This window comes from Halichoeres trimaculatus, unplaced genomic scaffold, assembly GCF_033239565.1.
Source record: "Halichoeres trimaculatus isolate MK-OKI-2021-1 unplaced genomic scaffold, fHalTri1.1 fHalTri1_scaffold_10, whole genome shotgun sequence".
NCBI classification, from domain to species: domain Eukaryota; kingdom Metazoa; phylum Chordata; class Actinopteri; order Labriformes; family Labridae; genus Halichoeres; species Halichoeres trimaculatus.
The window spans coordinates 32,580,578-32,598,745 of NW_027437187.1; the positions used below are offsets into that span (position 1 = coordinate 32,580,578).

The 18,168-nt window shown below is 42.2% G+C and overlaps 1 protein-coding gene across 1 annotated transcript in view; it reads left to right on the forward strand.

The window, feature by feature from the left end:
• Positions 1 to 18,168, forward strand: part of LOC141796346 (metabotropic glutamate receptor 8-like) — a 187,274-nt gene that overhangs the window by 54,560 nt on the left and 114,546 nt on the right. The window contains exon 3 of the mRNA XM_074677400.1: positions 16,564 to 16,780. Coding sequence (XP_074533501.1) covers positions 16,564 to 16,780 — 217 coding nt within the window. The remainder of the gene's footprint in view (positions 1 to 16,563; positions 16,781 to 18,168) is intronic.

Below are 18,168 nucleotides of genomic sequence, written 5' to 3' on the forward strand. Positions count from 1 at the left end.
ACCCATGCAGTGGACTGATGTTTGCTTCATCTAAAGGTAAAGCAGTTATGACTCTGACATTAAATCTACAGCTTCAGCTTCTTACCTGTGGTTAAATGTGGCAGTCAAAGGTGTGACCAGAAAGAGTGACGGGAATTTAAGGTCTTTTTAGGGAGTTGGTTCTTTTGGCTCGGCTCAATAGAAAGATTTGTCTCTTTTGGCCCACAAGTGACTCCTCAATTTTTTTAATTACTTAAATTAAGGTTATGTTTTTGGGAGAGTTTTTCTGACTGTCTGTCTGATTGTTTGTTTGTTTGTGAACAACATGGCTCAAAAAGTGACGACTGGATCTTGATGAAATTTTTAGGAAATGTTAAAAATGGGATAAGGAAGAAGTGATCAAATTCTGGAGGTGATCTGGATCACCATCTGGATCCAGGATTTTTTTTTTTATGGATTCTTTATCATTGTGAGATAGGGCCGTTTTCACCATATCTGTATATAACTCCACCATAAATGGTCGGATTGCTTTGCAAAACAATACAAGACAAGTCAGTTTCTGACAGATGTAAAAGTACGATCCAGATCCTGGCAATATTCTGGATGCTAAGATCCAGAATATGAAATATGTACTGGGTCATCATAATTTTTAACACTGTCAGGAAACAAATTATCGTACAAACCTGCATCTAACACCAAATTGTAGCAGACAGTCTGCTGAAAGGGAGTATAACATTAAAGTAGGACTAAAGTGTCGGTGACAATCAAAAAATGCTTGGTGAAGGTCTGTGCTCTCTGAGTGCTTTCCTAGTTTATCATGTAATGAAATGAAAAAAAAGGGTGAAAAGTGACTTACTTGTTTAAAAAAATACAAAATATCACATTTTCGTTGACTATGGCTTCATTTATTAACTCAACAAAATATAAATCATGAAGTACCAAATCACAGAGATCTATCTTATTCAGACATAAATGTTTATCATCCATACATTTAAACTACTTACAGTTAAACAACATAGACAAGCTTAGTGTAGAAACAAAATCATGGCAAGAGTTGTAGCTCGTCTGTAGTGGAGATTGGAAAGACAGACTGGGGATCAGGTGGAGTAGAAGTCATGTGTTGTAGGTTTTTTTTTTTTTTTTTTAAAGTCAGGAGTTGATTTTTGAAATGAGTGAAGTGAGTCAGATTTGTGGGTGTTTGAGGGAGTTCCAGTAAGAAAGGATGGAGATGGCAAAAGCTCGGTCCCCCAAGGTTTGGTGCTTGGTCTTGGTGATGGAGGCCAGGAAGTTGATGAGATTGAGAGTGGCATGTGATCGAGAGGGGGAAGGTTTTTGGAGGCTTTGCAGATGATGAGGAGGATCTTGGAGTGGATTTGGTGCTGAAGGATGTGTGTGATGTGAGTTGTGACTTAACTGTGAACATTTCTAGTTTATGGACATCCGTGTCTGTGAGGTTTGCGCTGCTTTGTTTAGAAAAATGACGTCATTAAAGCAGCCAGTCATGTGGTCCTTTTTAAGCTCAAAATTTCTGCGTTGCGCACCTCTGAAAATTTCTAACTTTTTGCGCAGAGAAGTGCAGACAAACCAAAGCTCCTAGCATCAGAGGTACAAAATATAATGGCATTTATTTAAATCATCACACAGAGATCCCCATAATAGCTGTGCCACACAATTCTTGGCATAAAATTGTAGTAAAACTCAACAGAGAAGAGAGCAGTTAAAAAATGTTGTTCCTCTAGTCTAGTTTAGTACTGCAGTGGGCATGCATTTGCGATACACTGCCTCCTGCAATGTGGAGTGGCTGCACGTAAAGTGTTAAAGGTCCCATATTCTGCTCCTTTTCTGCAGTTTAACATGGATCATTGATGCCTTCATGAAATGGTAGTAACATGTTTTGGTCCAACAATCAAGTACTCTGATTTAGTGGGCGTGGCCTTCATATGTAAATGAGCCACCGCTGATACCGCCCCGCTCTTCAGCATCACTGAGAGCGGTGCCACGAGCTCCGAGTGCACAATGTTTAGAAAACAGCGAAGCTCGTTTACCGTAGCACTACAGGCTAAAACAACAGGCTAACCGCAGCTAAAGTTAGTATCCTGAAGCTAACACAGAGACAGGGGGGACACTGAGGAAAAGCTCTTCCATCTGCTCCACAGCACACAGCATTTAAAATACTCACATTTCCAGGGTCCCAGGTTTGTTGGTGGATGGTTGGTAATGCTCCTGGATTCAGGACCAGTCTATTGGCTAGCCCTCTGTTGGACTGTCCAAAGTTGGAAAAGCAGTCGGCCGTGAAGTGACTAGCACACACATGCACAGTTTCACTGAGTGTAGCTGGCGCATTTCCTTGATAAATAAACTCTTGTCTTGTCTTCTTCTGAGATGGGAAGCTTGTGCATGGAACTATGTGGCTGTTTACATCCAAAAACAGAGCAGTGGTGGCTCTTCAACTCTGGCATTCTCCTCCCCGCTGCTGGAGAGATTTCTCCTGATTGGTCAAAAAAGGGAATCGCTGACGTCAGCAAATCTCCAAAATTAATACAGCTTGTTTCTGCTCAGGATTTTACATTCACAAGCACTACTAAGTACAGGTTTTGTCATTAAATATCACATTTTGTGGGCTGGGAGGAAAACCAAAGACCCACAAATTTCACCAAAAGACTTAATGAAGTGATGTTTGCATTATATGGGACCTTTAAAAAGTATGAAAGCCACACATGTTCTCTTGTGCTGATCTTGTGCATCTCACTTTGTTGCCTCATGGTTGTGTGCAAAGCAGGAAATGGGGAATTCAGGGGATGCAGTTGTAGTTGTCCAACAGCTGTCGTTTGCTCTGCTGGATTTTGTGATGCAGCTCTGCACCTGTATGCTTAACTCACAGGTGGTACCTCAAAGCTGAAGCTCTTCTGCTTTATTTTCAATTCATCTGACATAATGTGCATGTTTTATTTTATTCTAAAAAGGCCCATTTAACAGTGCAGTCGTGTTGTTAGTCTCATCACAGCAGCAGAAAGGGTGAAGGCTTGGTGAGGGTGTGTAAAATTAAGGTGTACATTTCAGATTTTATGCATCCAATTAGTATTTTACAAACTTTTTGTTTTAGAAAGTTTTCCAGATTGGTTCTTTAAACAAAAACTTTACTCTGGATCTGCAGCCTGAGTAACTCCAGAGACCTGAATGTCTCCTCTGTGGGACTCAAACAGATTGAAACCTCCAAACAGCTGTTCACATACGCAATAAACACAGTCTATTCACTTCCTCCTCCAACATCCCTCCACTCTACGCTGTCTGAGGGCGACAAACACCCACAGAGGTACTTCCATTTCTGACTGTATTATATTCATAATGCAGCAGCTCCTCTCCACACTCCACTGAGCTGATGGCTGAACACGAGTGGAGAGAAATGTTTCTGAACTGAAGGAGCGTCCTTAAGGCTGAGCACTTTATGTAATCCTGGGGGGCGGGATGAGATGAACGTGAGGCAGGAACAGAATGGGTAAACTTCCAGCTCTAAAGGATGGTTTGTTTGTTTGTTTGTTGTGAGCTCTGCGGTTGGCTGGATGCTGACCGGCCTGCTGAGAGGGGGCATCATGTGCTGTGTGTCCTGGCTCCAGCTCCTCTTTGCTGACACCAGGTGAACGCTGGCCTCTGCTGGATTTCGGGGGGCCAAAGAGCCAGCTGGCTGCGTCAGGACCAGCTGGCTGTGAAGCCTGAGCCAGCATCAGGACAAACACATTTTCGACTGTGTCCTCGGGCTCGGACAGGTCTCAGACAGGACTGGAAGTCAGCAGGAGGACAGCTCAGTGTATTGATTTCTGGCCGTGGGCTGGTTTGTTTCTCGGATGAATAATGTTGGCAGCGAGCAGCGTCCGTCTCAGGACAGGTCTGAGTTATTTTTAGGGGGAAATAATAGCGGTGCATTTGTCCTGGTATTCATTTCAGAGTCTGAGAATCAGGGGAAAGAGACGATAAAAGCAATTTTTAGCAGGTGGAGGGCAGCTGTGCAAGCACACACCCAAACACATGACGGTGAATCCTTTTAATCCTGCTCAGCTTCTCTTCAAACTCAGTGTTTGTCAAAAACTTTCAGAGGAATATCTCAAAATCAAGAGATCTCGAGTTTTTAAAAATCAATCTGTTTTGCTCACTTCTGCTGAAAATGATGCCAAAGTCTTTCTCAACATTTCTTCTTTATTCTGAAATCTTCCACAGATTTTAAGCAGCTGATGTTCACCTCATTACATCCGCTGAGAGAGAAGCGAATGCAGTAAATATTTCTCTCTCGATGTTTCTCATATCCTACATCAGTACATGTAATCAGACTCTTCCAGGGGACGCAGCTCTTCTGTTTATATCTGAACTCCAGATCTAATTAATCTCTGTGTTCCAGCTGATAGCGCTCAGGAAACTCCACTCTTGTAATTCTAAGTGTCTCCTTTAAAGATAAAATCCAAATGAGATCTCAGACACTTTCATTTACTCTCAGCCACAAACGTGTGTCTTCATTAGCCCGATCACAAACCTGATTAGATCTGTTTCCTCGGCTACATGCAGATCAGCGCTGCAGCGGTCCACGGGGAGGAGGTGATGGGATTAGAAAAGATTAGATTTTACTTTGTTGTAAAAGTAACAAGATAACAGTTTGGTATCTGAGGAGAAGTGCATAAGCAGTGTAGTGCTGGGTAGTCTGCTTACATTTATAGTGCAGAGAGTCGGGTCTTAAACTGTATAAACATCCCAGTTAGTCTCTGTTTACAAGTTACAAGTCCTCTGTTGTGAAGTCTCCAGATCAGTCTCAGGTGTGTTTTATGAGGAGCGGCATCAACAGAAAGCTGAAGTTTGGAGACAGAGGTCAGAAGTAGAGGTCGACTGATATGGGTTTTTTGGGGGCCGATGCCGATGCTTTCCAAATTTGGGCAGCCAATGCCGATATGCATAGCCAATTTTTTCAATTTGATATTCAGGCCGATTGTTAAACAAATATATATTTATCACATTTTTGTGAAACGCAGCAATTTCTGAGCAACTAAAAGAAATCTATTACAACAAGTCGTGTCCAGTCCTCTGAACATTTATTCAGCTTTCAAAACAATGACATATTTTGTCTGAGTAAACACACAATGTAACAAGCAGTAGTAAACATTCACACTCTTCTTAAAATGTCAAAAAAGAAATTTAAACTAATTAATATAATTTGAACAAAAGTATGTAATGTATCCAAGTGGTTCCACAAGTTTGAGGTGCTCATCTTTTTTGTGCCTGATCAAAAATTGCGTCATTTTATACAACGGATCAAAAATCGGCTTTTTAAAAGAAAATACGGCAGATGGCCGATAGAAATATCAGCCCGATATATCGGCCGGCCGATATATCGGTCTACCTCTAGTCACAAGTACAATATAAACAGTTCTTCACCTCCTTGATGAGCCTCTCCTCACCCGTTGGATTTTATCATTGGACTCGGAAATTTACTTTTGTATCAGGCCCGGTTTACACGACAACGTTTCGTCCAAAAATGCTAAAACACAGTGAAAAAAATCTGCGTTTACACGGAAACGCAGAGGGACGGAAAACGCTGTAGTAAGCATGCCAGGCATGTAGTTGGTGCTAGAACTGTCTTGTCCAGAAGCAGCTTTTGGGAGATCTCCACCCTAGAGTTGGGCCAATCATCTGGTGTATTGGTGAATGCTATGTGCAAAAGTGGAGCAACAGATGCTCATTTTGTTGAAGGACAGTCAGCAGATTCAGCAGCACAAGCACAACATGGTAGTCCACGGCGATCGTAACAACGGTACTGTTGGACTGTTGTATGCACTTGTGCAAAGCGGAGCATGACATCAGCATTTCCACTAAAAACGCCGGCTTACTGTTTACATGGCAACGGTGCCGGCAGCGTTTCAGAAAAATCCCGCTCTGGAGATAGTTTTCAAAAATTTGCGTTTAAGGTCAGCTGAAACGTTGTTTCCGTATAACGCGAGGCTGAAACACAACAAAACTTTTGCGTTTCACCCAAAAAACATTGTCCCTTAAGCCTGTTGACTCCTGGCCTGGCTGCACTCAGTATGTCGGTTTAGATCCCCGTTTTGTTATTTGATGTGCCAGAGCTCCAGTATCCTGGAAAAAAGGAGTCTTGCATATCTGATGCTGAGGGCTTTGACTTGCTCAAGTTGAGATGCAACGGTTTGGAGATAGTGTGAGTTAAAACATAAATTTGAATAGAAACCTATCAGATCTTCAGCTGTGACACAGCGGAGTTGGACCAGAAACAGATTGTCATATTGGAAATGTTGACTCAAACTGACTTTTGGTTGAACGAACAATGACAAAAAGAGGTTGCTGAGGCTGGTGTTTAACCTGTGTGCTAATAGATTTACTGTACCCATGTGACTGTTTGTTTGGGCCATGTCCACACATAGCCAGGTAACCTGGAAACCTCATGTATTTTTGTACGAATAAAAAAAATGCAGCTTTACGTCACTAGAAACTATGTTTTCTGAAAACTTCGGCCAAAGTGAAGACTTTGAAAAACTGGTGTCATGGTTTTGTGTAGAGTTTTCAGCTCTTAAACGTCACAGCTGAATGATGGGGGCTTATTCTTTTTTTTTCTTCTTTTCTTCCCCTTGTCTGCATTACCTTATCTGCTGAGCACTGTGTCATATGACAGCGTTGAAAAGACCAATGCATTTTTTTTCTAGCAGTCCGAGAGATGTGAACATGATTAACTGCTATAGTGACCATCACCAGCCCTCCCTGTAGGCTACTGATGGGGGCTTATTCTGATTGGCTCGCGCGGGTTTGATGTCAGGAAAACACTGCCAAATATGGCAATACGAAAGGGGGGTGGGGGAATTAATATTTGAAAATGCCCGGCTACATGTGTACAAGGCCTTAGTCATACCCTTAATTTGCCTGGTTATTCGAAACCACAATATCCTAAACACAAATTTGAAAAAAAAAAAAAATCATCTCACTGCACTTTTTAGCTTTAGTGTTTAAGGGGTCTTTTGGAATGAGCCCCAAGTGGACACTTGAGGAATTACAGTTTTTACAGTTCTACAGTTCTACAGTTTCATTTAGCAGATGCTTTGGTCCAAAGCGACGTACAACACAAGCAAAAATCTAGACAGAAGGAAAAACCCTAGTAAATGCGACGAATTGCCATTAAGTGCACAATAATCTAGCTAACTAACCACTTTCAATTGCTGCAACAGTATACTTCAACTTTGAACAGCATTCAGTAATTAGTGCTGAAAATTCACCGAGAGCTGAGTCTGAGACCTACTGACTCATTCTACTCCTGAGGACAAAGAGGAGAAGTCTCAGAGAGTCTTCAGACATCTCTTAAGGTAGAAAGGGACTCTGTGGATCGTATAGAGTTAGGTAATTCATTCCACCATTTTGGAACAACAGAGGAGAAGAGTCTGGCTAGAGATTTGGAGCCGCGCTGGGCTGGGAGCACCAGGCGTCTTTCACAAGTAGAGTGTAGTGGGCGAGAAGGAGTGTAGACCTGGATGAGGGACCCCAGGTAGGCAGGAGCTGTTCTTGTCAGTGTTTCTTAAACCAGAAGAAGAGCTCTGAATTTGGTTGGAGCTGCCACTGGAAGCCAGTGAAGAAAGATTAACAGCAGGGTGACGTGTGCTGTTTTGGGCTGGTTTTTATGTCCCTGATGTAAGTTAGTGAAGCAAATGCAGAGGTTGCTACTCGTTTACTGGATTTCACATATTCAGTGTCATATATAAAGAATTAGGAGTCTGTATCATGCAGGTAAACATATTAAATCACAAACTGTAATAAAGTACTTGGAAAAGTTGCCAGCTGAACCAAACTTTCATAACTTTAATCTATTCAGACTGCATGCATCGTCTAGACATATTTAAGGCCAAAAGTGACGTGTCGGTCATTTCAGGTGTCATCATCATGATATTTTGATAATTAAAAGCCTAGTTTCTAAACGAGTGAATGGTTCCTGTTTCAATCTGCTCCACAGGCTGAGATATGAAGGTTTTAGTGAACTCTGACAACAATTGATGCCCACATTTTTACAGGTGTGTCTAACAGGTGTTTTAGGTCTAAGTGGGTTAACCCAGTGTCCCACTTTTGTGCTCATGTGGGTCAGATGTCCTGTTGGATCCAGGTTTTCCTGAGCTTGTGTTTGGATTGTAGATTTCTCCACACTTGAGATTCTCTGTCGTCTAAAGTGGTTAAAACTCTCTGAAGTTTCTCCGTTCATGGTGACTCACTTCAAAAGAAAAATAACAAACAGATCTTTTGAAAGTCAGAGTGGAAAAGGTGAATCTGAGTTCAGTGTGTTACGAGAAGAGAAAAAGTTTCTTTTCTTTCCGTGAAGCCGGCGGTGGATCACTTCTTGTTTCATCTACGACATGTGACCCGGGTTCATGTCGGGCTCTGCGTTACACAGGAGTGTGTTTGCTCTCTTTCTGCTGCTGTTTCATGAAAGGTTTTTATGTCACTGAGGATCTGAACCGCTTTAAAGAGTTTCACACATTTCTATTTCAGAATCAGACACTGAGCACTCAGCTGCTGAATGAGAAATGTCAACCAATCAGAGGAGATTTCAGCGTCAGGTGCAGGTTTTGATTGAGTGTACCTGTGAAATCAAGGTCACATGTCACACATCACTGGTTTAAAGGTTAAACTTTTAACTGTGCACAACTTGTGGAGCCCTGAGAGCATGCAGCATGTCGTCTTTCATTGGAGGTATCAAAGCGTTTAATTACAGGAAGCGTAGCTGTCTGTCTGGTTGTTGAGTTTCTTTGCTGTACAGCAGAGTCTGAGAGTGGCAGTGAGTCAATGCGCCTTCACCCTGAATTTAATTTGCTCACAGAAACATTCAGCGAAAGCGAGCGGTGACAGCAGGAGTCATGGAGGATTTTACCCAAGGGTGAAGCCGTTTATTGTCCAGGAAGGAGGGACATGACAGTAAATAGAGGTTTACTTTAAAGAAGACAATCAGAGCGCAGGCTGAGCGATGATGGACGTGTGCTGTCACCGCAGATGGATTTCATTTTTCATCGTTCAGTCGGGCAGAAAGCTGGAGGCTGTCTCAGCATGACGAGCATCAGTCACTGTCACAGGAAACACCCTGAGACGGCAGAAAACAGACAGACGTGTCGTTCTGATGTAAAGACGCGTTAGCACGTCCTCTCTGAAACCCGTCCGCGGTGTGAGGGCGGGTGTGCTGCAGCTGGCCGGGGCGCAGCAGGCTAAGGTAAAGGGTGCTGTTGAGGGTAATGAGCGCTGTCAGGGTGCCATCTATCAGCCGCTCGCCCACGGAGAGTCCATCAGCTGCTGCTGTCGCCTCACAGCGGGTCCACAATCAGGTCCAGATCACTTCAGCTATTTGTCCAACTGAGACCTTCCCTTTTTTATTCTGACACTGCAGCGTACACAGGCACCTCCACACTGCAGAAAAAGTTTAAACTGCTGACGCATTAAGATTATTTTAAGTCTAGATTCAAAAGTTGTTGCAAAGACATACAGAGTGTATGACATTTGAAATGTAAGATGTCTCCAGATTAGACAAAACCCTTTTGCTCCATGCTGCATGTTGGAACTGAACTCCTACTGGAGAAAAACAGCCTCATGATGCTCACACTGTGATGCATTGTGTGCTCTGACACCTGTATGAGCTCCAGTAGCTGCCACTCAGACCAGAGTCTACCCTGGTGATGTGGCTCCAGTGAGTCAGAGCCCTCCTAATGGGATGCTGGAGCTGGGAAGCATCAACATTCAAAAAGCAGATCAAGCAAAATCAAACAGGAAGTCATTCATGGGAACACCAATAAAACGTATATTGACTTTCAAAATAAAACAAACCAGATTGTATGTATCTTGAGTACAACAACAAAACAGCATAATGAGCACAGCCAGTCTATGGCTCGTATAGCGTGACTCCACCATTTACCATCGTACAGTTTTGAAGCCAAAATTCCCCCGTCACTTCACAGTCGCAGCCATTGACAGCAGTTGTGCAGCCAGAGTCTGCACAATAGAGGCTGTGAGGGATTCTGGGAGAAACTGAGTGGAGCCTGGTGACAAAAATAATAATATTTTTTTTTCTTTTGAGAGTCTTATCTCTTCTTGACTCTACCTCCCAACATACTCTACAATCACAAGAACGGCCGCCGTCAATCATCGTTGAACGTGACATAAAACCTAATTTTTAACCTCTTATAACTAATGAAAACAAAACTTTTCAGAAAAAGAGGACTTGAAAACAAGGCAAGCAAATGATATCTTCAAATTACCACAACAATCAGACGTGAGAAACATTTCTACGAGGTGTATTAATTTTTTAAAGTTTGACCACAGCCCCATCTGGAATGACCGGAGAGATGGATTTTTTTTTACCTTCACTGCACCCAGCCACCAGGGGGAGCAGTTTTTGTGGCGACCTCACTTCAAGCGGAGCAAGATGATCATTTATATTTACAGTCTGACTGCAAATAATCATCCAGTTAACTAATTACACCATGAAAGAGACACAGGTGCAGAATACATCATAATTCGGGGGAATCTCCTGGAAAACCCCATCAAACAAACTCAAACTCAAGACCTTAGAGACCTTTAAATCACGTCTTATGACACCTTTTTGCATTGGCTTTTGATACAGGTTAGGCGAGACATCCAAAGTTTTATTTGCTTTTATTTATTGTCGCTCCTTTTTATTATTCTACTGTTTATTGTGTTTTTAGAGCTACCTGCTGTTTTAAGTTATTTTTATTAAAATTATCTTTAATTGGTTATGTTTTTTATTGAACTTGATTTTAAGCCTGTACAGCACTTTGGCCAACTGCGGCTGTTTTAAAATGTGCTATATAAATAAAGTTTGACTTGACTTGACTGCAATTTCGTTGCACTTGTTGCAATGACAAATAAAGTTCTATTCTTTTGGACTTGAACTGTGTGCGTCTACCATTCATTAACAGTGATAAACCTGGTGAGGGGTATCGGTGTGACTCAAAGAAGATCAAGAAAAACATTTTTTAGAGGAAGAAATGGAGATTTTATTACATGAAAACACAAACAGCTGTTATCAGTGATTTAATCAGGTAAACAAAGAGAAAGAGAAAGTTTGGTGATCTTGAACAGAGTAAATGTGTGTGGTGTTTCTGAGCTCACAGTAGAAAACCTCAATTAGAAAACCAGTAATATGAAAGCTGCTTTGAGGAACAATGCCCCAGTACCTTGATGATTAACTCTTAAAGCAGTTTATGAACTCTAACACCTCACCACACACATCTTGAAGGACCCAGACCCAGAAAAGCAAACAGTGAATCAAAGTTTGAGACTTCGATTGTCTCCCTTATCTCATCTGTTCACTGAAAAAATGTCATGTCTCCTAAATTTAAATTTGCTGAATTTTTACTCCGGCTGTTTGATGATCCTGCAATGTGCCGGACTGAACAACCAAAAGAGCAGAGTCTGAAAGGACACAGATCTTGTGCGTTGACCCCTGCAGACTAGAAACACCCCACAAGAGTTTTAGTCCTCTGTGAAGTTCTAACGTCCTTACACTCACCCTTTTCTTCCTGGAGATAAACTTCAAGTACAAGATGTTCACTTTCAGTCTGACACATCACACCCACTGACAGGTGCTGTAGCAGAGAGGAAACCAAAGTGTTTCACCTGTCAGTGTTCATGGTGCTGTAGCTAATCTCTGAATTCACAAAGGATACTTTGTCTGTTTCTCTGATTTGATTTTTCCTCGAGCTTCAAAAAGAAGCATGAGAGAGAACATTTACATTCCCTGAAATCATCCCTAAAAATAAAGATAAGAATTTTATGGATGGTGTCTGTTGTTTTTTTACAAAGGCGAGCTCTTCATGAAGCATCGCCGGCCTAATTAAAAGCCCACGTTGGGGGGCTTTTTGGATAAAATCTTCCACTTAAAAAAGACTTCAGTGTTTCCTCTAATTGATGTTTTCTAGCTGTTGATTGCACCGTTGTGAGGATGGAGATATGCCTGTGTGTGCGTGCGTGTGTGGCGAGCTGATCAGCGGGGTGTCCAATTAAGCCGCTAATTAAAATTACCGTCCTCCAGCGGAGGCAGGGACTCCTTCAGAAGCCACCAGCAGGGCACAAGTTTGATTTCTCTCTGAGAGTCTCTCTGCAATTTATTTCACAGCACATCAGGAGCTCGGCGTGAATACAGCGAGCTGCTCTTTTCACAAAGCCCATCACAGTCATTATCCGTATTATGATTAGGATAAGCGCTTTAATTAAATGTCGACAGTTTTTCTTACACCACAGTCTACAGAGAGGGAAGTGAGAAGAACGTAAAAGATTTACATTCTCAAATTTCAGATTTATATTTCTTCTTTTCACTGTATTTTGACGCCCCAGAATGTTTTTAAGGTAAAACTTGTAAAAATTGTCCTCAACTGATGCACAGATTTAAAAAGTGACTTTTGATTAGATGTTATCTTTTAATAAATAAAGATTAAAACAAAACTGAGATAACACAAAGGTCTCTGGGAGATTTTTTTTCTCACCTGCCTCTGCTCAGGTCTAATGATTTTTTTATGTGGTGTGATTTTTCTCTTCTCATTGGTCGGCTCCTGAGAAGTCGTCCCCAGGTGTTGAACCCTCAGGTGACCAGCAGCAGATGTAAAGATGGATAGCTCAATATCTGTGACATCAGGGAAGAGCATGCTGGGATTTAATTAATGTCAAAAAGTGACACATGATCTACACCTCAGGGGTTAAAATATTGAAAAACTGCAGAACTGCCCTTTAAAAACAGAAGCTGTGAGTGTGTGTGTGTGTGTGTGTGTGAGTGTGTGTGTATATTAACGAGGTAAGAGAGTGTGTTTTAATGGAGCTGCCGCTGACTGAGCATCAATAACTGATGCTGCTCTGTTCCCCGGCCCACAATGCATCATTAATGCTAATGGAGGGTCCCCATTATATGTCCACGCAGGAGCCATTATGACAGCCTTTACAGTACTGTATGTGTGTGTGTGTGTGTGTGTGTGTGTGTGTGAACCAATCATGGGTCTGACAGACTCTTTAAAAGCTTTTAAACACTTTGGTCTTTGAACAGAGAAGTTATTTTAACCATTTTTAGATAGGTAAGGGGTGATGTATAGTGAGCGGGTTGTTAATCTAAGTAGAACTCTGATAAGGTGAGTCTGAGCCTTAATCCTGTTGACAAACCTAATGACTTCCTGGCCTGGCTCGGCTCATTATGTTGGTTTGTTGTTGTAGTCAAGCTAAAAACAATCTAGTTTTGACACGGTTAGTTTGAATTTCAAAGTCACAGGGTGTTATTTGGTGGTTTCCTTGCACTGTCCTGCTTTATTGACGCGTCACAGTTTTAGCATCTGGCAAAAACAGGAGCCTTGTGCTTCCGATGCAGAGGGCTCAGATTGCAGGAGAAAGGATGCAATGGAGCAGAGCTTCAAGAATGGGCTGAAAAGTTTTTAACTTGACTAGGAAGGAGTTGTGCCATAGTGATGAATCTTGACATTCATTAAATTCTACATTTTCTGACACTTACAGCATGGTTTATTTTTTAACATGGTAGATGTTTTCTTGGGTTGTTGCTGTGGCAGGATGTATGGATCTTGGATCATCTTCAAGGCTCCCCCTACGCCTCTTAAATTCAGCTGCCCACTTTTTCACAGCTGATAAAGCTGGAGTATCAACGCCTGATGTAGAAACCATGTTGGCATGAAGTCCTTAGGGGTTAACCCCTTTTTTCTACAGATATTTGATAAAACCATGGTGCCAAATTTGATCCATATTCACAAAACTTCTGCGTCAGTCAATCTGAAAATAAACCATGCCCTCAGTGTCAGAAAATGTTGATTTATTGCATGTTCATTTTCATCAGTATGACATAGGGATGGGTACCAAATTGGGTACTTTTATAGGTAATGATGGAGTTCTGTCAAAGTACCCGGGTACCAATTCATGTAAAATCAGAAGGTACCATGTTTAGGTATCTGAATGTATACTTGTAACTATGGGGAAGTGGAAGGGTAGGCGATTTTCCATGCTGGACATGAACACAGCATTGCAAGGTAATATAATGAAGAATGTTAATTAAAAAAAAAAAAAAAAAAAATATATATATATATATATATATATATATATATATATATATATATATATATATATATATATATATATATATATATATATATATATATATATATATAATTTATTATTATTGTTATTATCATTATTATTATTAAACAAATTGATATTTTTTACCACATAAACACAAAAAAGTACAGAAAAATGGTACTGCTGAGTACTGATACCCATTGCCAGGTACCAGGCATCAGTACCGTATTGTTTCAAATGTGAAAGGTATCCATCCCTAAGCATGGTCATACACTTTATAATCCACTCAAAACATCCCACTTTCAAAATGAGTGTTTTACATACCATCATGCATTACAGTTCAAACAGAAGAAATGGCTGATTACATGATTACTAATCACTGATAACATAAAACAACATCACATCCTGTCAGAGAATAACACTGAGCTCTCCATTGAATCTCCGAGTAGAGAGTTGCTGAATATATGGTTTATATATTTATTTCAGAAAACGTATAATAAATATTTTTTATTATATTTGATTGTTGCGTAAAATGCGCTAAGTATAATATTAGCTATCTTTGAAATCAATGCCTTTTTGCAGTGTTTGAGAAAAATTATAACTGTGAATCCCCAGCCGTCTGTAAGCGACTCAGAACTATTATGTCACTGTCAGTGGCTGGTGAGTGAGTGAGTAGTGTCCGAAATGTTGTTTTAATTTAGCTGATTTAGTGGGGGGCTGCATGGTGGCGCAACGGGTAGCCCTGCAGCCTCATAGTAAGAAGGTCACCGGTCTGATTCCCAGCTTCACCTGTGGATCGAGCAGATCGAGTGCAACAGGAAGTTGGGCACTAGATCCACATTACAACCTCCAGTTTACTCTCAAATTAAACAAAAAAAACATGAAGACACCAGATTATATTTAACTTTAACAACAAACTGATATAATGAGCAGAGCCAGGCCAGGAGTCAACAGGTTTGAGGTTTTACAGCCCGACATGAATGAAGAGGGGATCGTTATTGACGTGGGAAGTGGGAACCCCTTGACCTCATGACTCAAGCTGCCTGGTGGTCTTGTTTAATTTCCTTTAGGGGGTGATCCTGCACCAAGGAGTGTGAGCCATAAGCACTTAAAAATAGTTAACAGAGTTCACAATTAATCATTTCACCTTTCTCCTCTGCATGTGACACAAATCCGCTCTCTGACACGCTCCTTGTCCTTGACTGCAGCCCACCGCAGAGCAGGAGCTTTGCCTCTGCATGCTTTCAGCAGCATAATGAAAAGCAGAGGCCTGGGTTTATAATCCTACGGTCAAGGTACGGACATCTCATAACATGGCTCTGTCCATTCATCATGTGGATTTTAGTGGGATATTTTTTACTGCATGTTTTTATCACATCATAAGTCTGTTATTACCCAGTTCTCTCTGCGGTTCATGCACCACCGCAGCTCTGTCTCCAATGCATACCTGAGTTTTCCTCCTTTGTTTGTTTAAAGCCACAGAAAGTGATTTTTTTCTGTGCGTGTGAATCAGGAAAGTGAGATCCAATCAGATTTTCAATAGGAGGTCCAGGAAGTCTTCAGGTGTCTTTCTGCAGAACATTTTGTCGTCCTGTTTTAATGATGTTATTTCTTGTGAAACAGAACTTTCCCACTCCAAAGTAATCGCTCATGCAGCCTTCAGGCAGAGAGGAAACATTTAAAGTCTCTGAAATGTTAAAAGAGCCGGTACAGCCTCGCAGCCCCGGCCGTGCTGTTTGTGTTCAGTCGTGTAGAAAACAACTTCAGCTCCTCTCTGATGGTTGAACCTGCAGCGCTCCGATAGCGTCGGCTCTCAGACAGGTTTGTTTTTACAGTACGGGCCTTTAATTTGCAGCCTGTCGCTGAGCCGCTCCGTCTGAGTGACATTTGTATTGCCATCAGGCCCTCGGCCGTCCGTCTTCCTCCCTCCTCCTCCTCCTCTTTGAATCCTGATGAGGCGTCCGGCGGCGTTCAGCCTGACATGCTGGCCTCTGACTGAAGTGAAATCAATCAGCCCTTCAATCTGTCCCTAAAGGACCATTATCCAGCTCCGCCGGGCCTGTCGGGCTGTCTGCTGTGGGATCTATGACCCGATCCGCCTCTCTAATTCACACAGCCGAGATCGCTAACTCAAGTCTGACAACAAACCGAACAACAGGAGGCAGAGGAAGGGCAGGATTTAGGCTCAAACTCGATTGCTTTAAATCTCAACAAATACACATCCACGTGTTTGATCTTGAATCTACTGCACACAACGGCTGCTGGGGAAGTTTTCCAGCCATCAGCTTTGGTAATACCACTTTCAATCCCTTGAAAAGGCAAAAAAACCCTAAACTTTGCAAAGAAAGTGGGCGTTGAATCAGTCTTTCTTCTGTAGCTTCTTTTTCTTTTCTTAGAGACCATACAGACGGAAAAGGTTAAAGCGCTATAATTAAGAAGCGTCTTCTAAAATCAAATGTTTTAACATTTAATTTCTCTCCATCTCCACAGATTCCTCAGATCAGCTACGCCTCAACAGCCCCAGAGCTCAGCGACAACACCCGCTACGACTTCTTCTCCCGCGTAGTTCCTCCAGACTCCTACCAGGCTCAAGCCATGCTGGACATCGTCACGGCGATGGGCTGGAACTACGTGTCCACGCTCGCCTCTGAGGGGAACTACGGCGAGAGCGGCGTTGAGGCTTTCATCCAGATTTCCAGGGAGTCAGGTAGGAAACCTCAGAAGGATAACAACCTTAGAGTAAGTCCTGGTAAAGTTCGTAGCATCACATACGCAGATGGTTTTAAGCTGCTGGTTGTTAAAGCGGCCGTCGCCGTGTTCACCGCGTGTTGATGAGTGAACAGGACGACAGGTCGTGTAATTGACTCTGGGTGTAATTAAAGCAGAAAGTCGACGCTGGTTTCTCCTCAGCCGGTCACTGTGAAGCAATCAGTCCTTGCTCCGGCTGATTAAAATGTTATCGCTCCCAGACGAGCTCCGACATTAATTAGATTGTAAGAGTCGTGTTGAAATTCATCAGCGGTAATAGATCCATACGTCACGGAGAGCAGCGTGTGTGTCGGTTGAGTTCAGGTCGGGGCCTCTCCTCTTATCTCAGAGCACTCGTAACATGATGCATTCTGCCTGAGGAACAATAGACGATATCAGACCGCTGAGGGGTATAAAAACACAAGAGAGAGCAACTTTGATATTTAAATCATACGAACACAAATACTTCAAACTTTGCTCACGCTCTTGGCGGCTACACTGAAAGAGCTGTGGTTCAAGACTTGTGAGATGAAACCAAAGTTGAAGAGGGTGGTTATGTTCATATTTCACAGAACGAGGCAATCATAGAAAAGAGAGAAGCCTGATAGAAACATTTGGTGTAAACACCTCAGTCAGATGAGACTCGTGATCGGCCCGTTCAGAGAGACGTTTCAGTCCCATAAGGAGGAGTGATTTATGCGTCAGACTCCTGTAAACACTCACCCCGATCACTTCTCTTTGTTTGGGGTGATATTATTCTTACACAGCATTCACACTGACGAGCATCCAATCTGACGACCACTTCTGCTGCTCCACTCGTCCTGAATGCAGGACTCCTCTCAAACAAGCCAGCGCCTCATATGGTTTGTTTTTTCCACGCATGGTTTTGACATCAGCAGCTCGTCTTGTCTCGTTAGATATCCCAGAATTCCATGTGCAGGGGAGTAAAAGGATGGAGATTAGATTTTTGGCAATGCAGCAAGTAGCGGATCTACGCTTTTACTGTTTTAAAGTAGTAAAATGTGAAGGTCAGAGCCACAGTCCAAAACTTGCGCTTGTCATGCTTTGTTGCTCATCTTGAATTTTGTTTCTGTGAGGACTTAGAGGAAGGGTCTGTAGGAATTTTTGTGACTTGTTAGTTAACACAACATTCAAACTGGGCTCCTCCTCCTTGGCTCAGTGCCAGCATCAGTGCACACCCACAACCTCCGACTGTGACTACGTGAACACACTCACTAGTCGAGCAACTACCAGTAGCATCACCTTTCTACAAGAGAAAAACTCTAGAGTCGTGCACCTAGCATGTTAGCACAAGCTAATCACAAGTGTTTGACACATATCTGGTTA